This window comes from Protopterus annectens, chromosome 8.part1 (genome assembly GCF_019279795.1).
Source record: "Protopterus annectens isolate FY-2018-M chromosome 8.part1, PAN1.0, whole genome shotgun sequence".
In the NCBI taxonomy this organism is placed as follows: Eukaryota; Metazoa; Chordata; order Ceratodontiformes; family Protopteridae; genus Protopterus; species Protopterus annectens.
Window position 1 is genome coordinate 267,049,153 of NC_056742.1, and position 26,780 is coordinate 267,075,932.

A 26,780-nucleotide genomic window follows, 5' to 3' on the forward strand; every position below is an offset into this window, starting at 1 on the left:
ATTTCCTGACACAGAATCCGTAAACATTTTTGTGACACTTCCTGACAAGACACCCTGATTTCCTGACTGGTTGCAACTATAATGGGACATTGTAAGTAATACGTTGTTACTCAAGCTGGGCATGTAAACAGTGTAATTAGACTTGTTCTGGGGGAAGAGAGAGAGAGAATGGAGAAGTCTGAATATTTTGGAATGGTAACTCATCTGCTAGAAGAGAATTTCAGTGCCAAAGACCTTTTATCTGTTTAAAACCAATACACTAAGGTATGTTCTGATAGATAACTTAAACCTATTCACATCTCTTAATTTAATTTCCTTATTTGAATATTTTTTTAGCTGTGCTGATCAACCAATTACTCAGCTTCTGAAGAAACTGCAGTATGGTATTTACAATCGACTCTACCCTCTGGTGAGCAAGGGCAACAGTAACCCCTGGACCGATGGTAGTGAGGATGCCCAGTCCAGGTCAAACCAGCCAACATGTCGATTAAAGTCATCAAAGAGCTTCCATGGCATGTCATCTGTCTTAGAGAAGAACAAAGTCAATGCTCAGATGATGAGACATAGTGCAACCATGATGCCACTTATAGAAGACCTGAATGCAAACACCACTGCCAAGGAGGTGTGTAGCAGAGGGCAGGATTTCTTGGGGCACCCTTTGATTCAAGATACTGCTGGATCACTTGACATGAACAGAGAGGAGTCATTTGAAGATCTGGAAAACTATTTGATAAAATCTAATTGTCCTTTAGCAAGTGCTGCTCTGCAGCCACAGTTTGAAGACCTCTCCATCCCTTTCACAGAGGGACAAGTCTTCCAAGAAAACCTGAGGAGTACAGTTAGAGAAGTTCATAATGCTCTAGGTAAGAATGGTGCTCCCAAAACTCCGTAGGAGAACCTTTAGAGCTTGTTATACCATTGCATTGTTTACTGGGTGAGTAAGCTGGTCTTTATCACTTTCTTTCATAGCCCAGGCCAGAAATAACGTAAAAATGTTGAAAAGACAAGCTTTTCCTTCCATAACTCACATGCAACTTGAAGTGTAATTGCTTTAATACTGTTTTTTTTTTTTTTTTTAACCTAAAAAGTTACTTGTTCAATTTCTGCTTAGTCTGGTGGCATAGTATTGTAGTTGTATTGGCAGTCTTGGCAGATTTGTGATATATTGCAGGATTTGTGCCTCATTTGCACTGCGTTTTTGCTGTAACGAAATGTACTTTAAATTTTTTTTTTTGCAGTAGTGGCGGTATTGAGTTTGCTGCAGGATCTGTGCCCCATTAACTGTTTAATCTGTTTGATTAGCAATTTTGTATGGTTAAGCTGCACTTTCAAAGCTTTCCATTGGCTAGATTTATTAGCTTTTTTTTTTTGTTTCCTAACCAGCTTTTTTCCTACTAGCTTGGCTGAGCTCACCTGAGATCTTGACAGTGAAGCGAGGAAAGCCTTAAGTTTTTGTTTTAATCTAGAAACAAACAGATGCGCTGAGCACCATTGGAGTCTATAGCAGTTTGATACTGCAGAAGCATTTTTTTCTCTAGGAAGCCCACAGAATCTGTAAAACACTGGCAACCTAAACATGAGTCTTCAGTAACCTGCACTGAGTAAAGTCGCACACTGAGCTGCAGTAAAGCCAGCCTGGAATATCTGTAAATCCCAGCCTAAGAAATTAGCCTCCCTACATTACTTCTAAACAAGTATCCCTGTAGCCAAACACCATCCCAACTCAAAGCAGTCCTCGTCCTCCCCCAGCCCTTAAATCATTCCTGTCCAAAGCATGGACTGGCACTTCCTACAATCTGTAACTAGCCTGACTGAAATGGGTAACTTGAGACAATGTAAGAATTCCCTCATGCCTTCTATCATCCTGTTACTCCAACAGCGTAACAGTATGTGATGCATGTATATAATGGCACTGGAGGCTAATCGGCAGTATTACCACAATACACACCACAACCATCCTGGTACACAATCCCTCGTGTGCTGAGGTTGTAAATATTAACCTGCTAAACTCACATGCTGAGGTTCTAAAGATTAACTTGCTAAAACCTCAAATGCAACACGAGCACAAAGCACCCTTCACAACACTGTCCACCTGTTAAGCCTACAATCTCACAATGCAAGGATTCTGAGTTACGGACATTAAGTCCATAAGGCAGGCATCTACTAAATCAAATATTCTAGTTACAGGTGGCTTCATTGTAAGAGATGCAGATGTACCTCTTATTAGGCTGAGCAAGGAAGAAGTTGCTGTTTTTTCTGTCTGGTGCCAGGATCCATCAGATCTCACACAGAAGTACCAGCATGACTGTCATATTTGGGTGTCGGTGACTTTAGACGTACCTCGTTGGCTATATCAAGAGAGATGATGGAGCTCAGAATCGCAGGTAAGTATGAGTCTAGCACCGAGCAGCATTCCACCTTCTAAGGATGTCACAGTTGAGTGAAGAGTAGAGTTTGGCACCACAAACTAAGCCAATTAAAGGGGGTCTGATTTGTCAGGCTGGGAGGACATGGATCAACTGCCCATGCTGCTTCACCAGGGATGACCTGCACCTGTGGCCTCTAGGGTCTTGAATATTGGTGAGGGCTGTCCAATCCCCATAGTCCCCCCCCCCCCCCCCCACACACGTTGCAGTACTAACCAGGTATACCTGCCAATATAATGAAACTAGCAATGGACAGTATGAAGGTGCTGCTGATCAGTGCTAGAAACCTAAACAAACTCCACTCCCTACAAGTTATCCTCACCCTGGAGGAAGTGGACTTCTGGTTAATGTAATTGTGCAGGGCTATAATGCATTCCACATTCTTGTACTGGCCACAGTGCAGGAGGAGAAAAGTAGTGGTGTCTGAATTTTCATTTAGAAGAAACTGTCAAGGCTGGCTAAGTAGCATGATGCATTGGAATTTTGTCCATATCACCATCAGAAAGGTCCCCCTTGGCATATATTTTCTATCTGTAGGACTCCATTAACCCCCCCCCGAAAAAAACAGCACATTTCCTATCTACAAGAAATAGCCCCTCCATAAATAGTGACATGTTTATGGGTGATCTAAACTACCCAGCTGTAGACCGGGAAGCATACACAACCACTAGTGCACTAGCACAAATTCTTGGAATTTCAGCAAAAGTTCCCTGGAACAACTGGTAAGAGTAATCCCAGGAGAAATCCCATCTTGGACCTTGTCCGTACTAATATAGGGGTATGAGTATAAAGCAATCTCCTTCTGAATAAAATTGAATCAATAAACCACTTTTGCCCCCTAGTGCCTTTAAACATTTCTCAAACTGCAAACTGCACCAGCATGTAAACAGCTGCGTACCTGTTAGAAGTGAAATGCATACCACAAAAACAAAGCACCCTGGTGGAACTTTAATATTGATAATACAATAAAAGGAAGAGATTTACTAAAAGTAAGAGCGATGTGTAACATTTGCCATTACACTTGGGTATTTAAATTCACTAAAGCAAAGTTTGAAATTAAAGTAGCTACCAAAGCAGATGGATAGCTAGGTCTTTTAGTTATGTTCGTAATCTCAGGTGCACAATGTAACAATACACACCGATTGTTACCTACCTACACTGAAGCTGAAGGGAACTGTTGGCTGATAGATTCAGCTCAAACTTTTCCCCTCACCCACATGAAATAATCTCACATGAAATATTGGAAACTCCACCAGCAATCACCAAAGACTGTCCTAAAAGTGCTGTTAAAAGCAAAATGTATTATTTAGCCACATCCCTAAAGCTGTTCATCCTTGGCTTCCAAATGGGTTTTGTACCAAGTCCATGGAGAATCACAATAGTTCCTGCCCTGCGGACTTTCATGAACCCAGTTAGACCAAGTTTGCAAGCCATGGAAGGAATAATGGAATTAAGGACATGGGTAACCTGTTCATAGGTTCATACTAGGCTATCTGCCCTAGGGCATTTATAAGCCTAGCCAGAGTGTGTGTGGCTTTCACCACCCCTTAGGATGAGAATACTATACCCATTAGTTTGCTGTGCCTCTGTCCAGCAGTGAGACAGAGATGATTACCGGGGTAAACCTACGATCTCCCATCCACTCGTCAAGATTTCTCTTTAACAGAGTCAGTGAGGGGCTCTGCCTCACATGGACTGGGATTCTGTTCCATAGTGTAGGGAGTCTCTGGGTGATGAATCTGTCCCTCCAGCATGTCCTATTTATATCCATGTTGAGGTTTAAGTCTCTTGCTCTCGTGGCTCTGGTGGATTTGGATTTTTTGAGGTGGAGCATGTCCATTAATTCCGGGTTGGACATGGCCTTGTATGTCAGGCACAGATCACCTCTGAGCAGACGGTATGCGACTGAATAAAGCTGGAGTTTCTTCAGTCGGGCATCGTATGACATATGTTTGAGCCCCTTTATCCTTTTGGTGAGGAACTTTTGGGGTCTTTCCAACTGCTGCAGGTATCTGGTAAGGTACATTCCGAATGGGGCGTTGTACTCTATCATTGGTCTGATAAGTGAAGAGTACAGGGGTACAATGACCTCTCCTGATCTGGATGTGAATCCTTCATGATCAGGTGGGCAATGTAGAAGGTCTTCCTAACCACTTTGGCAATGTGAGTGTCAAAAGAGAGGTTACTGTCAACTTGGGTCCCCAGGTCCCTGATAACTTCTTCCGTGTTTAATGGATTACCACCTATGTGGTAATTAGGGGTTACCTTGTTTTTCCCAAAGGGTATGACTATACATTTTTTGGCATTTAGCTTAAGGCCATGGCTCTGGCACCAGTTATCCATTTCTATGAGACCTCTCTGGAGGATGTCTGTGTCTGATGGAGTGTCAATTATGGTGCCCAGTTTGCAGTCATCTGCAAATTTTGTCAGCCACAATCCCCCTATGTTTGCCTGCACTTCAGAAAAATAAATGCCGAACAAGAGGGGGCCCAGGACTGAGCCCTGTGAGACACCGCTCGTGACCAGCTTAGATTCTGACATGGCACCAGCAACTAGCCCTGTGTGTTCTGTCCTTGAGCCAGTTTGCAACCCATCTTGTGACATATGGGTTTACATCTAAGCTGGTGAGCTTTTCTATGATGCCCGAGTGGGGTATTGTGTCGAACGCTTTTGCTAGGTCAAGGTAGGCTGTGTGAACTGCCTTACCCTCATCAATGGCCTTAGTGACTGTTTTGAAAAAGTCGACCAAGTTCAAGAGGCAGGATCTGCCCTTGACAAAGCCAAATTGGGTAGGATCCAGTTGTCTGTAGGTCCCCAATGTCTTTATTTATGAGTTCCATTATGATCCTCTCCATAGCTTTGCAGACAAAGCTCGTCAAGCTTATGGGGCGGTAATTTCCAGGGTCCGTAGAAGCACCGCCTTTGTGGAGTGGGACCACAGTTGCCGTACGCCATTCTTTGGGTACGTATCCTGTAGTAAGGCTAAGATTAAACAGCAGCCTTATGTGTGGGTTTAGTTCCTCATTGAGTTCGTGTAGCACACAGCCGGGGACACCGTCCGGTCCCATTGATGCTGTGTTTTTTGCTTTAGAGAGCAGCTCTCACCTGGGCATCTGAGATGTTTGGGAGGCTAGACTCTGGTGGGATAGATATTTCTCCTTTTGGGGGGGGAGGGAGGGGAGAAATTTGTGTCTGCCAGTATGTTGTGTATTTTTTAGTTTGTCGAAGCAGGTCATGCTTACTGAACCTGGTAGACTTTATGGAAAAGGTCATGAAATCAATTGATAAAGCAGTACCCGTAACCTCACTTGACCTGGCCAAGGCTTTTGATATCCCTCAAGCATATCTGAAAAGCTTAAACTAGGAATAAACCCCTTTGTCACTGTGTGGGGTTGCCAACAGGCTCACAGTATGCAAGAGAAGAAAATGGGGAAGCTACCTCATCTAAGATGACTCGCCACCATTGAAGTCACCCAAGATTTGGTGCTGGGACCTCTCTTCAACATCTACTACTTGGCCGTAACCCTTTGGCACTGGCTTTTACTTCTAACTGCTTGCAGATGACTGCAAGCTAAGAGCAGTGATTAAATTCCCAAAAGAATCTGCCTTCCTACAAGAAGGTAAACTGACCTACATGTGTTCACTGTGGTAATGAAGTCTTATTGCGCAGCTCACAAAAGGGATTGCTTCTAAATCCGGAGGTGTTGTCCCCCTTTACTCTGCCTTTATTAGGTTAGAGTACAATGCCCTTTTTGGCATGCCTCTCCAGGTACATGCAGCTGGAATGAATGCAATGATCCTTGCAATAAGGATGCAAGCCTAAATGGCCTACATAAGCCATCTCAGTGCCCCGTTGCTATATTATGTCTACTTCAGATTGAGGTGACCTATTTCTGATCACATCCTTAAGTCAAACTGTATTGGAGATTCTCTTTATCTAGGGACCTAAAAATGTCCTCCATATTAACAGAACTGTGTGGAGGGGCAGGTGTCTCTGAGGTACCACATCTCTGGGACTAGCGTCCCATCTATGTAAAACAAAGTTCATCCATGACCACATTCAGGTACAACTTTGATCAATGGATTTTAAGTTGGAAGTTTGCCCCAGGACTCCACCTGTACTGATGGACAGAGGCAGCACTTAAATGCTTTATCCTAACGTGGTTCCCTCCAAATATACAATTTTATCTAGCAATTGTTGTAAGAATCATCTAGCTCTTGGAAAGGGTTAGATGAATCTAAACTCCAACTGGATTTTTAGCACCAAATGGGTTAATTGGCTAGATTTAAATGGCTCGCAAAGGCATTTAGCCTAGTACTAACCTATGAATCGGTCTGCATTCTGCACAGTTTACAAAAATGGTGTAAAGCTCTGACTGTATTATCCATAGAATGTTATACATAAAGTAACAAACTGTAGACAACGTGTAAAATGTTACTATTCTGTATAAGCAAATTGAATTTGTCGGATTCTGTTATGTTCCATGCTGCTGTCCTACCAGGCTGTTGTAGGATCCTAGGAAGTTTACTAGGCTATTGACCCTGAGGCCCTTACAAGCCTAGCCAAGAATTTAGCCCATGTTCCAACAAGTCAGCCCATGTTCCAACAAGTCAGCAGCCTATGTCACTGTCTAGCAGGGACACAGGTGGAATCCCAGATGTGTATTTTCTGTTCCCCATACAGTTGTCCAGGTTGCGCTTAAAGGTTAATGTGGTAATCTGCTTGACATGGACATGGAGATGGAGTCTATTCCACAAAAGGTGGAGTCTGACGCATCTGTCCAGCCAGCAAGTCCTATTGATGTCACAGACCAGGTTGAGGTGTGTGCAGGTTACTCTAGTGGAGCTTGACTTGCGGATATGCAGCAATCTCATCAAGGTGGGGGTCTGAGATTTCTTTGTATACCAGACAGAGATCACCTCTGAAGAGTTTGTAGAAGACTGAGTAATCTGTGTAGGATAGATGTTTGAGGCCCTGGATTCTTCTGGTGAGGAACCTCTGTGGTCGCTCCAGCTGCAGCATGTACTTTGTGAGGTACATGCCAAAAGGGGGCAATGTACTCAATAATGGGTCTTATAAGGGAAGAATACAGGGATGTTATGACTTTGTCCCTGGATGAGATACCCTTACTAATGAGATCAACCTGGGTGCCCAAATCCCTCCTGACTGTGTGCTCAGAACCTTATCAATGTGATAATTTGTGGAGACATCAGTCTCCCCAAAGGGGATGATGCATTTTTTGGCATTCAGTTTGAGGCCATGCTTCTGGGACCAGTCATTTGGGTGCGACCCTCTTGAAGGGTGTCCACATCACTAGGGGAGTTGATGACGCCACCCAGCTTGCAGTCCTCCAAAGACTTGGTCAGCCATATCCCCCTGGTTTTGGCCTGCACCTCAAAAGTATATCCCAAACAGCAGAGGCCCCCAGACTGATGGAGTACACCACTCGCTCCGGGTCTACTGCTTGAGGTGGCTTCCCCTATTTTGACTAGGTGGGCTCTATCAATGAGCTAGTTTGCTACCCATCTAGTAACATATGGCTTGATGCCTAGTGGAGAGTTTATCTGTTATAACTGAGTGGGGAAGAATATCGAAGGCCTTGGCCTGGTCAAAGTAGGTGGTGTGCACAGTCTTCCACTCGTCCATAGGCTTGGTGACTGTCTCGAAGTCAACCAAATTTAACAGGCATGACCTCCCCTTGATGAAACCAAATTGTGTGGGATCAAGTGCCTGGAGGTTGCCAATGTCCCTGTTAATGAGGTCCATGGTAATTCGCTCCATGGCCTTGCAGATCAGGCTAGTTAGGCTGATGGGGCTATAATTTCCTTTATTGGTAGACGCTCCACTTTTGTGTAGAGGGATGACGGTGGCTGTCCTCCACTTGGCTGGGATGAAGCTGGTACTCTGGCTTTGGTTGAATTAGGGTGCCTTATGGTGCTGAAAGTTCCTGTTTGAGTTCATGTAAAATGAAGCCTGGGATGTTATCGGGTCCCATGAAGGCTGTATTTTTGCCTTTGAGAGGGCAGTGATGACTTGCTCCCTAGAGATAAGGAGATGGGGGCAGGTACTGGGGATGTCCTGTTTTACTTATAGGAGGACAGAGGTGAAGTTTTCACTGAAGTTTTCACTGAACCTGTCTGCCAGCAAGTTGGCTATATCTACAGCTTGTGTGTGTGTGTGTGTGTGTGTGTGTGTGTGTGTGTGTGTGTGTGTGTGTGTGTGTGTGTGTGTGTGTGTGTGTGTGTGTGTGTGTGTTGTCCTTGACCACCAGTTCTGAGCAGATCTGGGTGCTTTCCTTGAGATTGTGGACATATGTGAAGAAGGCCTTATGATTGTCTTGTAGATGTGGCCAGTTTGGACTGTTTGCTTTGGAGGATTTCACTAGTGCTCTTGGATAAATAATGGCTGTAGTAGATTTACTGCTTTTCAAAGATGTTTATCACAGCTGATGCCTTAGTCTCAGCACTGATCGTGTGAATTTTAAGCCAAATGTCTATCTTAAGTCTTTAGTATTTTGGTGCTCCAATGTTCCCTTTTCATGGTATCCCTGGTCTGATCTGTAGCAACACTATTTTTATTGGCCGTCATAGCTGCCTTGTTGCTGTTGGAGAACCTTCCATCTGTTCATTAATATCTTGTGTTTTCAACTTTAACAGATACTTTGTAGTGGGTTGGATTATGTTCCATGTAGAATCTGTTCCTAGTAGTTCACTGACTGGAAATGGGAAAGGGCGATCCAAAATAAAGATATTGAGATGTCCTTGATACAATGCTGAGCTTGCTTTCAGAATAGTTTTGATTCTGATAGTTCTGCCAAACTACCCCTTGGATGACAGGTTTTTTAGCTTTTCCTTTTTTAAGTATGTAATATATTTATCACAAGGGATCACAGTTTTGGTGCAATTCAGAGATGTGATTTGTGATGGATGTGCATTCATTCAGCCCGAATTCCACAGATTTGTTTCCCCAGAACAGAGATTGTTTCCATCCAGTGCTGAGGACGCCCACAGAATGTAATGTAGACTAGAAGCACCTACCATCTTTATTTTTTAATGCACCTCAGCATTTGATGGCCTGTCCACTGACCTGATCTTCCCTTCCCAGAAAACTGTGCCACTAGGTCAGCCCATAACAGCTGATGCTACAGACCACAGGCTGTACCAGAGACTGAAGACTGGCTATATAAACATTTCCTGTTCATTTTCTTGCTCTGTGGCCCGAGTGTGTGCCAGATGTTTAGCACCTGTGTTTGCCAACTTCAGGATCCCAAGATTCAGTTTTACACTTACCTGGATCACTATGTATTTCCATCCTTTATCCAGCATTAGCAGAGTACTTGCTCTGTCCTGTAGTAGACAGTTGCCTGTCCAACCTGATTTCCCTGAACATTTGTAAATTAAGCCTTACTGCAGTGAGAATAAAAACCTTTGTGGAAGTCTTGCTTGGACATAGGACTGGGCAAGTTCTTTACACAACCAATTAAGCATTATACAAAAAAAGAAAATCATGAAAAAAAATCCATGAAAACAATACTGCTGAAGGTTCACACTGGTTAAAATGAAGTTTTATTTAAAAATTGAGCACTTTCATCCCACAAAGGAGACTTTTTTCTGTTCCAGGTATATGTAAATTTTAAAATCGATAGTCTTAAGATATTCGTCAAATGAATGTCTGCTTCTGTGCCATCACATAAAATAAGGATCATCAAGGAACCTTAAATAGAACATATTGGTTTTCCCATCCCAACAGGATACGAGTAAACATGTAGCTTTAAGAATAACGGATGTGCAATTATTTAATTTTTAATGAAGCAATAGAATGGTTCCATGTATAATATTTAAAGGTGACTCTTTGACCTTTTATTCTGATGAAGTCCCCTTTTGTGGGACGAAAGCACTCAAAATTTAAAAAAAACAAATCATTTTAACCATTGTGAGCTCTCTTAACCATTGTGAGCCCTCAGCAGAGTTATTTTTATGTGGTTTTAAGTTCTTGACACGATATAATCACCTGATCAAGTTTGCCATGACAACTTGAATGTTTAGTTTGTAGCATTTACATCTTCAGATCTTCTAAAACTTTCCACCATCTAACTCGTGCAACTGAAGCATTTTAGTTTGGGTGTCCTTGGTGGTAACACTTCAAATTCCCTAGCATTGCTCAAAAAAGCATTCATAATTAGGACAAAAGCTCTACTTATGCATGTGTTTTTCATGATTATGTAATGTGCTTTGTACAACTGCATCTACAAGCTCTTTTTATATGGGCAACAATCCTAATTGTCTTAGGCAGATGTTTCCTCTGAATTTTGAACTTTGTATCTCGATTTTTCTCCATGACCTTTGGAAGATACTGTATTCTCACTTAAGACCTTGGCAAAAATTAACTGGCATCAAAGAGGAAATTAGTGCAATTATCTGCTAAAAATTTTCTTTGCATATGGCTTGTAATTCCTGCTCAACTGTTTCCATATATCCAAAACCTTGTACATTCGAAATCTTTCTAACATTCTTTACCTCTGTGCTCCTATCCCTTTTTATACTAGGAAATTTTCTCCTCCCAAATCTGTATTTTTGTCTCCTTTCCCTTGAGCATTATCCTTTTGTTCCTTAGCCTTGTCAGTGTGTCTAATTTTTGCTCCTCTACCAACACTTGTCTTCATGCCAAGTTTATATTGATATTTCTGTGAATGGATACAATTTTAAAGGCATAACTTAAGATTTGATTTTCAGTATCCTGTTTCCTCAGCCCTAAACACATCTCTTGCCATATCTTGGCAGCAAAAACAAGTATAGTGCTTTAACCTTAAAGCATCTTAATCAAGAGTTAACTGGGTACCCTAGACTTTTGTTTATCCTTTGATGGCATTACAGGATTTATATATGGTCTCGACATATTTTTGTCTGGCACACCTGCAATTCGGAAAGATCAAATCCATGTACACCAAAGTATAAAACTAGCTACCTCACCACTTATCCTTAAACTTTTACAGTAGCTTTGGTATTAAAGATTCAGTTTTGTTTAACAATATTGGCTACTTTTCTTAAATATTCTCTTCCTCTCTCTCTCTCTCTTTTTTAAGGTTTGCTCTTGTGTTGGTCACCACATTGCCTTATTTTCCCACACCTTTGCTTTTTCAATGAACTGTTCCAACTCCAGTTTTCCCCTTTTATTACTGCTTTGAGAGGGATTATGTGCATTTATTAAAACAAAATTGCCATTCTCTTATAGTAAAGACAGAATCTCGAGAGACATAAGATCTAAATGCTAATTTCTTGCATTTTACATACTTTTCCCCCTAACTGGAACTATAACCCTGCAAATAAAATACTTTTATCCTTTTGACTTCCAACCTATAGGAAATGTTGGACAGTCTTTAAATTGGAGGATGAGGATTTTTGGTGTTTTTATTCTAAACCTCCAGTATTTCGAGACAGCATGCAACTTCTATTGCAGTTGTGCCCCCCACCCCCATGCAGTCATTCTCTTTTGCTCTGTCTTTCCATTCAAGCCAGTAAATAACACTTCTCTCTTACTAGAAAGCCTCCATAAACTATTACAGCAGCTTGCAAAGTACCATAAGTCAGTGTGCAATTTCTGTATCCATTTTAAGTCAATACTAGTTACTTCCTCACCTAATGTCTTGTATTTAGCTAGAAAAAATCCTGGACATGTCCAGTGTGTATTGACTTTTTTTCCTTCTGGTAAATCACTGCTTTTACAAAAATGTTGCAAGGGGCAAGGAAAATGAGGTAAAAACCAGGATTGTTCTGCAGAATAAGGGGGCAGTTGAGATTTGTGCATATGTAGACATATGTAGTCATACATGTATACACCTGCAGACATGTAGTCTGACACAAATGGAAACAGTGGCATTTGTATGGCACCCCCTGTGTGTTTGTGTAACATTGTCAAGAATGTGAATAGATCAAAACAATTTGGCTAGTTTCGGATTCAGAATTTCAAAAGGCTCATGGACAAAAAGAATGGAATTGTTTGGGGAATAAACCAGGGTGTATATCGGTAGTTGTCATTTTTGTTCTGTACAGTTTCAGTCCCTCGGAAAATTGAGGCATTTAAGGTTTTGTACAAGTTATAAACATTCTGTATGCATCAGTAAGGAATATTCTAAAGCTTAAATCTTATGTGCAACTCTGGCACAAAAGTTTTACATAGACATTGATATGGTTATTTTTAACTCTGTTTTTTCCCTCCTTTTGTAGACAAACTGCTTTCATTGTGCATCCTGGCTTTTGAGCCCTTGAATACCGTTTCAGCCAAAGATCATTGTATGGTTTGCATTGAAGAGGCATTCTTTCCACCGATTTGGCCATTGCTCATCACGCTCTTCAGGTCTGTAAATTTCATTGTCAATAGCCATGTACTTTAGGGTTCAGTCAAGATATGACACCAGATCTGGGAAGTGCTTCTTTTTCTGTAACCAGTAGAATTGCTTGCTACAAGTGTGATGCCCGTGCCCTGGCCCAGCAATCAAGGAGCCTCAGTCCTCACCACTAACACCAGAGAGGGCATCTCATCTGAGAGAAAAAGTGCAATTTCCCTTAAGAGCACACAGAGATCTGGGGCTGGTTGGTCCCCAGTAAGACTTCCACTGGCACAGCTATAGGGTCCAGATCTCAGCCTAGTTGGGTAAGCTAAAATCTCCAGCACCTTCTGTCCAGCCAGTGCTTCATGTCCCTGCCCAAGTAGCTGACACGCACACACTTTGAGATAAGTTTATACAACCACACAGACACTCCTGGGGAAGGCTGGCACAGGTTCTCCAGCTGTGCCCCTTTTACCCAGACTATATGGTAGTACCCTGCCACCACCTAGCTAATTAGCTACTCAAAGGCCCTTAAAAGGATGTCCAATTATTACTGTGCAATATTATCCAATTGGTATATAGCCCAGGGCTAAAGCTATAGGAGTGGCTTTGTAGAATTTTACCAAAGGCATACATGTACTCTAAAGAGCTTAAATTATCTCTACACAAAATCAGCTGCAGTTGAAAGGTTTTAAAATATTTAATAATAAATAAAACCACAAGACAATACTTTCTACTACACAGAGGTAGTCAAGAGTTCAGAGATCACACAGAAATACTTTAAAATAATTCAGTAGTACAGTTCTGACATCACAGAAAAACACTTGGTCTAATCTTTTCTAATTGTTTCTAATTCCTAGCTACTTCTAGGAGAAAACACAGTTCTAACATACTACTTAGAGACCATAAGGCTGTGCTGAGTTGGATGTCCAGACAAAAATGCTTAATGCCTTCTGATTCTCTGTTTAAATTGCTATTGCAGTTCTGATAAACATTACATAATTTTTACACTATCCCGGAGTTCCCAGGCTACAGATTAACTGCATTTACATTCTTAACATCTCCCTTTTGCTATCTTGCAGCTGGTCAGGAACAGTGCAATAAAAATACATTTGCATGTTTAAATCTAGCAATTTAACCTTTGGTTAAAACAGAATTTCTTCATCTTGACTTTTCGGCACCACTGTCTATATGAAGGGGTCATCACATGCTTTACTTTGGTCAGTAGAGTGAACTGTTGTCACATTTATTTCCAGTTCCACATGTAACAGTATTTCTTTACATTTAAGATTCACATTCATATTTACAAATGATAGAATTTAATTCTATCTGGCTAGGCTGGCAGCCTTCACCCTTCTCTACCAGTCGTCACAACAAGCATTAGGACTATTGGGATGATGAAACATTTCCCAGGCTATCCAGTACCCTCCAACTTTACATCATGCATCCATTCTGTTTCTCCAGTTCTCACACTAACTCATGCTTACAAATTGCCCAAACTATGATTTTTGCAAAGTTGTATTTTTTATTTGTGGGATTTTTCATCTAGTTTGTTTACAATTCAGTGGTTTATTTCTTGCAATTGCTTTACTGCATTCCTGTGTACATTTTGGTGGCTATGAGTAGTTTTTGTGGTGTTTAGGCCTCTAAGCCTTCTCCGACTGCAAAGCCTTTGTACAAAAGTATGCTTGAGGCTGGGGTAGTATTGCTTACTGATGTGCATAGCTTGTGATTCTTCTCTGAGAACACAGTACTGACCATTGTACTGTATATGGTGTTTGTAACCACATCAGTAGAAAAGTAAGTGCATGAAAGTCTTGTGGGGCAGGCACCAATAGTCAGATTTTACTGACTGCTTCCAATTATCTTGGTAATCTTTTAATCCCCATAGGTTTGGGGAGGTGACTGGAAGGAGTGTTTACTAATGACAAAGCTGCAATAACTGGGTGGAGGAAGGACTCTAGTATCAAAGGTATTGCCCAACCAAATATCTTCATGAGCTTCTTGTGCCCAGTGCTTTAAGCCTTGGCTGACAAAATTTGTAGGACATTCCCTTGTAATTCTAAGAGTAACTGCCTTGAGAACCCCACATGAGAAGGGCAGGCAAAATAGAAGTGTGTGCGTTGGTGTTTGAATCCTTAAAATGGTCTGCGTGATGAAACTTATAACCTGAACCATGAGAAGTCCTCTCTCCAGTAGCCACAAATACAGGAGTAGGCTGGACTACCTCAGACCCAAAAATTAATGAGCTTGTATAGTCTGTTCCCCTCTTGATACTCCAGTACCTGGGACATTTAAGCTGCAGTAAGAGCTTCAGATCTGTCAAAGTTGGTGAACTGGGCAGTTTTTGACCTAGCTTAACATCACTAATGTACTCATGAAGAAATCTTTCCATGTCAGAAAATGTTTGGACTTCATGCTTAAAGAAAGCTGCTTTTGATATCCACTGCAAACCAACTAAATGTTAGTGAACCAGTCTTAAATCTGATGCATTGTTGCAGCCACAGTGAGCCTAGTTATCATTCAGTTTAAATGTTTCTTCCAAACGTGAAAATCTGAAGTGTTTTCCCAGGTCTAGGGATAGTTTCATAGAAGTTTAAAGCAGTACATAATCTGTGTTTACAAGTAGTGACTTGCCCTGTTCAGTTAAGGATGTTCCATTTGAGCAGTTTCTATAGTAGTGTCCTGGGAGTCTTGACATTTCCTCCAGAATAAAGGACTGAGGACATTTAGAATTCAAGATGTAATGTAGTGGGGAAAACTAGATATAAGGTATGCCTATAACTGCAGTCAGAATAGAGATGCATGATAAACCTGGAATAATACGTACATTTTAAGTGGGTAATTGTATAACCGTTAAATCATCTGGTCTGTCATTAAAACAGATGAAAATATGGTCCGAAGTAGAAACTGTCCCCCAAGTCACTTGTCCACATGCTCCTAGTGTGCAGATTTGGGTGCAGTCAAGGAAAATACATTTGACAAGTGCTTAAACAGTTCATTTATTCAGATTTTCTTAGGCACTCTGCCACAGCATCATCCCATTACTGCACAGGCACATCAAGTGAATGAGCTTTTGTGATGTAAGGACGATGGGTCTGTTCCATTAGCTCGGCAGGACTGGAACTGTCAGAAAACTGACTTCCTCAGCATACATGCGTATAAATGGTAAATGTGGTAAAGCAAGCTCAAAGCTTCTGGAATTCTCATAGCTTGTATCCAGTCTACATCCTAAAATTTGTAAAACACCATGTGTCACGTTTTTTAAAGCTAGACAACTTTATTGCTTTCATTGTCAGCAGGCAAGACCTTTTGCAGTTTATATGAATATTTTTCTTCAATCAAATGCTGTGGAAACATCTAAATAAGGTTATTGTTTTGTAGTGTACACTGCAGATATTCCCATGTCAAACCAATAGATGCTAATTCATTAACATAGGTTCTTACGTGTATACTAGGCTAATGGCCCTGGAGCCTTTACAAACCTAGTCCATAGGATTACCCTGACATCATGCCACCCGACCTTAGTTCCCAGTGCTTCTGTCGAGTAGAGCCACTGGAGTGATCCCCTGGGGTGAATTTTCTATTTCCTATCCACTCATCAAGGTTTCTCTTGAAGGTCATTGTGGTGCTGTGTTTGACATGTATGGGAAGTCTATTCCATAGCATGGGCAGTCTCTGGGTTATGAACCTGTCCCTCCAGCACGTTCTTTGTGGTAATGAGGTTGAAGTCAGTGGAGCGTGTGGTGTGGAGGGATTGGGATTTCTTTAGAGGTAGCATTTCTAACAGAGCTGGATCAGACCTGGCTTTGTATGTCAAGCAGAGATCGCCTCTAAGTAGATGATATGAGACTGCGAATGGTGGAGTTTTTTTTTTTTTTTTTGAGTCTGTCCATATAGGACAAGTGTTTAAGGTCTAGGATCCTCTTTGAGGTACTTTTGCCACCTCTCCAGTTGTTGCAGGAGCCTAGTGAGATGCATGCTAAATGGGGCATTGTTCTCTGATTGGCCTAATGAGGATGAGGGAAGAGTAGAGAGAGACCATGATCTCTCTCTTCCTGGATGCAAAACCCTTAGGAGTGAGATGTGCCACATAGAAGGACTTTCTGACCACAGTGGCAATGTGGTGGTCAAAAGAGGCTGCTGTCAGCCTGTGTTCCCAGATCTCTAACACCTGTGTTCAGTGGACTACCATTGTTGTAATAATTCTTGGGAACCGGGTTTTTCCCAAAGGGGATGACTGCACATTTTTTGGCATTGAGCTTAAGGCCATGGTTCAGTTAGGCCTTTCTGTAGGATGTCAACATCACTTGGAGAGTTAATGGCTCCCAACTTGCAGTCGTCTGCGAACTTTCAGCCAGAGACCTTTTGTGTTAGCTTGTACTTCAGAGAAGTAGATACCAAACAGGAGAGGACCCAGGACCAAACCGTGGGGGACCCAACTCATGACTGGTCAGCAGTCTGACTTGGAGTCTACTACTTTCACACTGTGAGGTCTATATGTGAGCCAGTTTGCAACCCACCTAGTGATATAAGGGTTTGATGCCTAGATTTTTTTCTGTGATTCCTGAATGGGAAATGGTATCAAACAAATAACTAGTACCAAAGTCATGGCCTTGACCTCTGTGCAAAAAATGTATTATCCCTTCTGGTAAGAGCTATGTTCCTGTAAACTACCACATCAATAGCGACACCCTAAGTACTCAGTCAGTGGTGAGACCTGGGCACACAGGTTGATAGCAACCTTACTTTGATTACCATGTCTCCACAGTGGTAAGAAGAGCATTCTATATTGCTCGCCTCATAAGTAAGGGCATTGCCTCCAGAAAAAAAACGTTGCAACCTTCCTGTACTCTTCCTTCATCAGGCCAGTAATTGAGTGCAGTGCCCCTTTTGATATGTACCTTTCAGGGCACCTGCAGTAACTGGAGAGATCGCAAAGGTTCATCACAAGGAAAATTCAATGTCTTCAGCATCTGTCCTGTGTGGATTGTCTGAAGTCTGCCATTTTGTATGAAACAAAATAAAACAGACTACTTGGATCCTTGCATATAAGGCAGTCTCTGACCCTGCTTTATTGGAAATGCATATCTGCAACACGTTACTTGCTCTAAAGACCTTAACCTGGTATGTGGCATTGATAGAACCTGCTGGAGGGACAGATTTCTCTCCCAGAGGTTACCACACCTTTGGAACAGACTCCCACTTCATGTCAGAGCACCTCATTGGCCCTTTCCAAATGCAGTCTGAATGATTGGATGGGTAACCATAAATTCACCCTGGGGTTCCGTTCCACCTTTGTCCATCTTGGACAGGGGCAATAGGTGCTGATCGTGTAAATAAAGGTAGAACTTGGCTAGGCTTGTAACGGCCCTGGGGCCATTAGCCTAATCTCCTATGATCTTAAATGAAAGACCTTCACTGGTAGAGTTTAGTTAAATCTATAACAGAAGCTGTGGAAGAATAATTAATAGGGCATATAAAATATTGCACAATAAATATAGGAATCTTTCCGAAGAGGTTAGAAAAGATTGGGCATAAATTGGCTCCCAAGTATACTACAAAGTCTAGAAGATTTAGGACTTTTGCTTGGAAACATTTGCATAGGTATTTTTTGTACTGCAAGCAGCCTCAAAGTATTTTTCATTGGGTGGATGGCAAATGTAGGCATGGGAAGAAAGAGGTAACTGGGGACATTTTGGGAGTGTAATGAGTTAGCAGACTAAAATTTCTTAGTAGTCCATCAGAAATATTGGGTGAGCAAATTGGGTGCAACTGAGTGATTTTTTTTTTTTTTTTTTTTTTTTTTTTTAGTTGGGATACAGGATCTGAATTTCCAATACATGTTATGGCCTTAAGGTTAATTCTGGTGTCTGTCAAAAAAAAAAAAAAAAAAAAAAAAAAAAATGGAAGTTTTTCTAACCAACTGTATTTGAGGTAGTGAATGTTGTAACGTAGGCAAAAGAACTGGAAGTGGGATCTAAATTTACATAGAAAGAAATGGAAACAGTGAATACATGTAGAATGTTTTGTAGGACTGAGGTTTAGCATGAACTGAGCAACTATGTAATGTTGGATTGATTGTACAGAATGTGATGTAACTGAACATGTCAATGCGATTTCTTTTCTATAAATATATGTTTGTCTATGTCATAAGTGATAATTCAATAAAGCTATTAAAACGACTAATGAGCTTATATATTCACCAGTTGCAGAATTTGATTTTAAATGGCTTTCAAGGTATTGAGGACCATGCCTTCCTCAAACTTTCTCCCATCTAAATTTAGCTAGTGATATTGCCAACTTTTCAGGCAAAGATTGACTTGTCTACTGCTGTAGATGTTTTTTTTAAAAAAAAAAAGTAACAGTCATTTTTGTTAATGACAAATACATGAGCCAAACTAGCTTCTTTAAAACCAGTTTTCCAGTAAAAATGATCTTAAAATTGTGCATTAAGCCTTCAGTTTTTTCAAAAATGTGAAGGTGCAAAAAGAAGAGCAATTAATGTTTGTGGAAATGAGCTATGAGCTTAAAGTTTAATTCACAACATGTTTTTTTGTTTAATTCATGGTCCATTTTGGTACAAGTTACTTAGTTTCCTTAACTTGTATACTCTTCCAAACATTCACTTGCATTTAGATCCTGTACAACCTTTACAAGGAAAGACTGTTTAGGTCAGAACCATGGGATGGCAAAAATGCTGTGCCACTGAACTTGTGGTAGAAGTGTTACAAATTATAGAACATAAATATTTGTACTAGTCTCAGTCTCCCCAGCAAGTGTATTGCATGCACAGTTTAATACACCACACCAGTGTGAGCTGCTGCAGAGTATCTGGTACATAATCAAAACTGAGTTGGGGAGTGCACATGAATGTCATGCTTTTTTTTGGGGGGGAGCAGGGGATGCACAGTTGCTTTTTGGGAATTGAAGAGCTGGTGCCTGTTGCTTCTACACTGGAAAAATGGCATTTCGGAGAGGCTGATTATTACAAGCAAGAATGACCCAAGGTTCATTGTGCTAATTCACCAAAAACTGATTTGGCTCATATGGCTATAAAGAGCTGTCATTTAAGCACAGACTTTCTCCAAGCTTGATCCAATGAAGCAAGTAGCTGATCAATGACATTAAGGAGCAGTGTTAATAAAACTGGTCTTGGAATGTTTTTTTTTTTTTTTTTTAGAAGGTCCTACATGGGCATATGGGCATTCCCTGACCGAGCTCTCCATCCCACCCAGTCATATCTCACTGTACATCAGGTTTAGTGCAGCCATGTGACCAAAGTTTGCAAAGGATGGTGTGTTAATCTACTCTACTGCCACTGAGGTTCTGAACATTTTGTATTTGCAGTTGTTGGGGTGGTGGTTTGGTTAGACCCTTTTCCGGTATGGCATGAGCCAAAAAGCAATACATAGCAAGGACAGCATGGTGTATAGGCAGAGAAGAAATGTTCACTCTGTTGTGTAGGCAGAAAGTAGTTATAGCTTGTAATCTAAAATCCCCACAGAAGTGCACAAAAAAAGCAGTGTGGTATACATTTCACATAAATTGAGGTTTTAGTACTCCTCTGAGTAGCATGCATCTGAGTATACATTACAGCAGTAATAGTACAATACTAATGACATGGCACAAAAGTCTATTCCTTTGGCTTGAGATGATCCTGGGTGCTTGTGTTTGGAAACCCTTATGGCGTCAGAACTTTTAAGTGGGGGAGGGGGGTTCTCTATAGACTCACTCCCAAGAGCCAGCTTTGTAGTAATCTGCTAGTGACTGTCATGAGATCTGATGTTGCCTTTATTTGCTCTTTTACCTGTGGGTTCAGATCCAGGGATTGAATTTGACTCTGCCACATACTAAAGCTCCAGGATCTGAAATGTGAGTTCCTCCCTTGTACTCCTCTCCTAATCCATCAGATCTGGTTTGCTATGCTTTGGTTAAGCATTGGGATTCAGGTCATCTGAGCTCCTCAGTTTTTCCATGAGTTTCAGAAGCTTTTTTAATTCTTTTTGTTACTTTTCTTATCAGTAATGCATTGAGTATTTAATAATGCATTGAGTTTCATATGTTGGACGTACATGGACAGCTTCACTTCTGTTTGGATAGGACTAAACTTCTTTCAGAAAATCTGATCAGTTTTTTTTTCCTTTTCTAAGACCAAGCTGGGGAAACCAGTTTCAGAAGTGACCCTGGCTAAACCAGTTTCTGAAGTGACCCTGGCTAACTTGATTACTAGTTGCATTGCACTTACTCCACAATGGGCATCCCCTTGCCATGTCTCATCATAGCTCATTCAACTAGGTTGGTTTCCACCTTCTCATTGTTCTGGTCAAAGCTTCCCATCGGTGACATTTGCACTGTTGCTACCTGGTCAAATCACCATTCCTTTATATCGCATTACGAATTAGACATTATTTTTAGGAACAGAGCCTCTTTTGGTTCTGCAGTGTTTTGGAATATCCTTCCATGAGGGCCTTCAAGTTCTTCTGTAGCTGCGGACATTCAACCACAGGTTGAAGAGCAAATGAAGGCGACATCATCAGATGAACATTACATTAGGCAGCTTGCCATTTAAAGAGTCAGAACTTTGGAAGGATGTTAAGTTTGTCCTTTAACCCTCAACTTCCAGGCAGTGGATTGGTAGAACAGTCCCAGCAACCTCTATGGGTGTTCAGCAGCAGAAGCCACCATGGAATTTGCAGGATGGGGATTACAAAGATGGCTACGTAATAAAAGGTGTGCAGATTCCCTGGGGCTTCTTATCCATTTGGAGCAAGGGTTAGTCTTCCTTATCCTGAAGACCTTAAAAACAAAACCACTTCAAGGGCCTGTCTTCATCTGCTCTAATAACAGCTGAAAATGTGATGGGTACAAGCTTGTCAATTTTTGATGTGTGGTGGTCTAGCAGTGAGTCATACAAAAAACAGGGTCCTGACACACAAAATCTATAGGTAAGTGACTTGAATGGTTATTTTTCTCTCATTGCTGAAACTGTAGGTGATCTCCTCTGGTTCTTTCAGAACTGGAGTTGTCTGTAGACTGACCTATTCATCAATCAAAATGTCCTCTCTAGCTCTCACTGCAAAGGATAAGGTGGTAGTTGAAGTGCCCCATCTGACGGGGATGCATGTAATCCCTTTCCCTCTATTTCCACTGATTCTGCTCTGTATTCTGTGCTTTGAGCCCTAAAACCAAAACTCATTCTGTTTGTGGCCAAGGATGAGATTTTAGGCACTAAAGTCCTTCATGAAACAAGCCACTTGTAACCAAGGATCTCCACCATGGTCGAGATGCCACTTGACTCCACTCCAAGCCCTCTTGATATAGTCCACCTAATCTAGTTGGTGTTCATATTTGGCCTGATATGTAACTTGAGGCTTCAAAGAAGCCCTCTACTCATCAGGCCTTTTCCCAAGTGGGAACTGTCTACCCAGAATAAACGGTTCCCAAGTGGGAACTGTTTTATTCTCAGTAGTGGTACCCTTTACCATCCTAAACTTGTCAGTGTGCGGATGATGCTGACAGAATAGCTTTGCTGGCTGTAATACTGACTCCTACATAATCTGCTAATGCATTCCTTTTATAGGAATGTTACAGCTGTGTTCTCTAGGGGACTCAAATTTCATGTTAGACTACCTGTACATTGATTCTGCTGATTCAGTGATGTTGAAGGTAATTTCTTTGAAAATCTCGCACTTAAATACCTGTGACTGCACACTATACAAAACTGCTTTACATTATAACATGCAATTTACCACATTACAAATTGTTACTTCAATCCTTTCAGTAACCTTCCCAACATGAATTACCTAAATTTGAACATATGCTTTGCAGTTCATTCACCATTAGTCAACAAAATTCCAGTCTCTAAGCCACTTCTTGTAAAGCCACATTTCACAAGCCCCTACCTATATTTAAGGGGGTTGATGTTTTAAAAGTCTCGCAGTTCACCAATGTCACTGTTGGTTTTCCAGATAATCTCTCAACACCAGTCTTTAGACTACCTTAGGTGTGAACCAGAGTCTTCTAGTCAGCTTCTGGGATTTGTCATTTAAGCATTTTCTTTTTGAAGTGGAAAGGTTTCTCCAGCTGGGGTTCATTGTTAGAATGAGAAGCAGTCTGCCTCAACTTGCTGGCTCATTGTATGTTGGATGAATTTTTCCTCCTTGGCCAATTTTGCATCAAAAGTCTGATCATCCATGAAAATATATTCTGAAAACTGCTGCATACAACATCTTGAATCTCTCACCTGCTTCTATATTCCCAGATTGCTGGGATAAATTTGCTTCTCTTGTGTCTAATGTACAGTGAACAATTTTGTCCTGGTGATTTTACATTTGTTTACTGGGAAAGTCTGACTAGTCAAAATGTCCTTTTTCAGCAGAGGCCTGTGGAAAATCTCCACATTCTTTAAATAACAGATGCATATACAAAGTACAGATACAAATATTGATTCAATTTCTGATACAAGTACAAAATGAAAATATGGGCCTACTTTGACCCATCGAAATAACACTTAAGCGAATTCAGTTTCGCTAGTCTGGTTTCACGAAATGCATTTTTGCGAAACTACAGTTCACCGAGATTGTTGCTGGAGATCGTAGTACAGTGGGGCTAAGGGAATTTTCCATTTAGTGTGATCTTGGAGTTGGTATGTATTAGTAGTGGGAGGTGCAGGGGGGCTTGTCCCCCATGCATAATTTACTGTAGTGTTTTTTTTTTTATGCTTCAGTGATTTGTAGTTTCACAAAAGTGCATTTCTGGAAAAATTCACGTTCATGAAACTGGACTAGCGAAACTGAGTTTTGCTGCAGTGTTACTCTGATGGGTCAAAGTAGACTCAAAAATACATGTTGTACATTTCATGGATACAGTCATATAGTCTAGGTAGGATACAAAGAGTAGCAGTACTGTGATTGTAGGTGAAAAACAAGCAAGTTAGGTATACATACCTTAGTAGAGGTATACTATTCAAATACAAAAACAGGTTGTGTTCCTTTAGCTGGCATTTCCTAACCAGGATTTGTACAAGAGCAGGTCCATGATTCAGATAGGTGTGATTAGAGAAGTTTTTTTTTTTAAAGTTGGTGTTAGTAGTTCTGATATTTAATAGCAGGGAGTTCCAGATTTTGGCTGTGCAGCTGGAGTAAGGAGAAACTCTAGCTGCATTGTTAGGCTTGCTTATATTTAGGAAGGATTTGGTACCCTGTTATTGGAGTAGTGTATTAGATTTTGAAGTACTGGTGTTACTTCTGGCTGAGTTAGTATCCGATGGGTGAAGGTGAGTTGATTTATAATCCAGTAGATTTGTTAGTTCAAGCCAAAATAGTGATGGGATCTGAAATTTGTTTCTGTGGCAAACTTTGCGATTTTGTTATAACAAGTTTCCAATTTTGTTTGTAAGAGTTTGCGAGGTATAATAGTTTAGAGATAAGATGGGCTGTTGCTGTAGTGGACTTTGAAGATTTATTTAGAAAGTGTTTTCTGTATAGGGTTCCTAGTTTTTTGTGAACTTGTTTTATGGTCTGTGATGTGCATGTCGAATTTTATATTATGGTCTATGACCATTCCCAAGTAATTTTATTTGGGGAAACTGGAGAAATGATTGCATGGCTTGAGATATCGAATGTTTGCTGGGTGTGCAGCTCCAGTTGAAAAGAAGAGCACACGTTTTGTTAGGGTGAAGTAGAAGTTTTGCATTGTTTAGCCAAGATTCCACAGCACTGAATAACTGCTGGGTGACTTTTTTTTTTTTTTTTTTGGAGTTTTTGTAGTGTTGGGGTGGCACAAATCGGGGTAAAATCACAAGCATATTGGATTACGGAGGCAAGTGGAATGTCCGTATGAAGATTGTTCATAAAGATAATAAAAAGGAGAGGGCCCAGAATAGATCCTTGTAGAACTCCCAAGGTTACATGCAGTAATGAGAGATTATTTTACAGCTTCCAGTTGGATATTGCTGGAACCTAGTAAGCTCAGAATGGCTAAATTTATGTCCCAAGAGTGTAATTAAGAGTTTAGAATGAGAGATGGTATCAACACCAATCGAGTTGCTTATCTGTAGTCATAAAATTGCTCGTTTCCTCTGGTTTCTCTTTGGGTAGATAATGTCATGCTTTCTGTGGACTGTTTCTAGTTATCTTTTTTTATTTATTTTTTTATCTAGCTATCTTTTGAAACTGTTCTTGAAGTCCCACGTTCAGCGAGTCTCTCCATTTTAACTTATTGCAGTTTTCAGTTCATTTGAGAAGTAAATTAAACAGTTTTTTCCAACAGCTTATTTGATTTTATATCCTTAACTGTTTCGTTACTTTAAACATCTGAGTGGATTTGATTTTTATCCCCTAAATTACTTGAAACCATTTCATGTGACAAAGTTGAAACTTGGAACTGCTTTTTGCTGATCTGCAAGATTCTTCCCAGCCAGAGTTTTTCTCTCCATACCTCTCAGCCATCCAGACTTTTGCAGAATGTCCAGATTTTTACTTCCCATTTCTGGTCTATTCCTCCTAAAATTTGTAGTCCTCTAGCAAGTCACTGGGATAATCTGAGGATTGAAGTCACTAAATGACCTACATTTGAGTTTCAGACTTCAAATCCTTCAGAAAATGTATGTCAACTCAAACCCGGTTACTGAAGCAACTTTTATGTAAGAGCAATACTTAAAATCTGTCCTTAATATTGGGCCTTTGTACCCCCATGTTTTGGGCTTTGTCAAGATTTCTTCAACTAAGAGGTTGAGATGTTTCTCAGGTTTTCTAAATTTTTTTGTTAGTATCTAGGTAGCATAATTACTAGTAAATTGAATTTTACCCAAATTGACAGTTTCACTGGACCTCTGTTAACAGCAGTTTTTGATACTGTTAGAGCTCAAAATCTGTAGCTGTGTGTGCAGCCATCTTTGAAATCTGCTGTTAACTTTTCCTGAATATCTGCAGCTCTCTCCCTCATTTTCCATCTGCCAGCATGCTGCTTGTGTTGTAATTTTTAAGGGAGTTAATTACCCTTGTCATGTGTTATGTAGAAACAGTGAAAAGGGCTTATCGAGGCACAGAGCCATGTGGGCATGTATTGAACACTGGTTGTGGTTGTCACTTCAGTTTATCTAGCACCACACGGACTCCTCTGATAAGCAGCTTTGTCTCCAATGTTTTATTCCTTTCTACCCTGGTCTCCTCCCTGGGAAGAACAGTGAATGTGTTGCTGTGGTTGAAAGTAACTGATAATTACTGAGCTCTTTAATTTGATTCTCTAACAAATGTAGTCTGCTCTTCTAGTTTTATTGAAGCCGGCTCAGTTGGCAAGATTAGACTAGTGAAAAGTAGACCTGCCTACTTATTTTGCTTTAGAAATGTGGCTTTCCTTTCTAGCTGTGTTACAGGAATTTTGAGTTTACCTTTGAAGAAAGGAAGGGCAAAATGGGAATGTTCCATTCTTTTAAATGGATTGTAGTGCAAGCAAGGTGTTTTGGGACAAAGTTTGCATGAGAGAGGGGCATTTTAAAAGCCGGCAAATGGCTGGGGAATAATGTAGAAACTTAAAAAAAAAAAAACTAAATGTTTAAAAACAGTTGGGAGTATAAATAGAATAAATAATGCAAAAGATACACTTTGTGCCTAAAACAGGAATAGCTGGATCCTATGTTTACTAGGTTATGTACTTTATGCACAGCATCAAATAGCTCAAAGGGGGTAGGACCGAAACATTGAAGGCTTTTATTGTTCTGTGGGAATTGATGTAGATAATCTGCACTATCTAGTACATGGTTGGACAGAGTGCACCCTGGGTTTGCCATCTGATGTGCCTGTGTGGAAATTGACGCACTGTGCCATTGAGGCATGCATTCTGAAACTGTCCTTAAAGTGAATTGGCTGTAATCATACCTCTCTCAACTGTTCAGATTTTCGACTCGTATCTTTGGTCTGTTACTCATAAAATTTGTAGTTTTCTGGATTTTTGTGGCAAATCAGTGAGGACTGAATTCACTGAACAGATGTTTTAGTTTGACTTCATATCCTTCAGAAAAGGC

The 26,780-nt window shown here is 40.7% G+C and overlaps 1 protein-coding gene across 1 annotated transcript in view; it reads left to right on the plus strand.

Annotated features, from left to right (window-relative positions):
• The window catches only part of VPS9D1 (VPS9 domain containing 1), a 1,026,884-nt gene that overhangs the window by 673,279 nt on the left and 326,825 nt on the right, over positions 1-26,780 (plus strand). The window contains exons 10-11 of the mRNA XM_044081855.1: positions 337-863; positions 12,651-12,780. Coding sequence (XP_043937790.1) covers positions 337-863; positions 12,651-12,780 — 657 coding nt within the window. The remainder of the gene's footprint in view (positions 1-336; positions 864-12,650; positions 12,781-26,780) is intronic.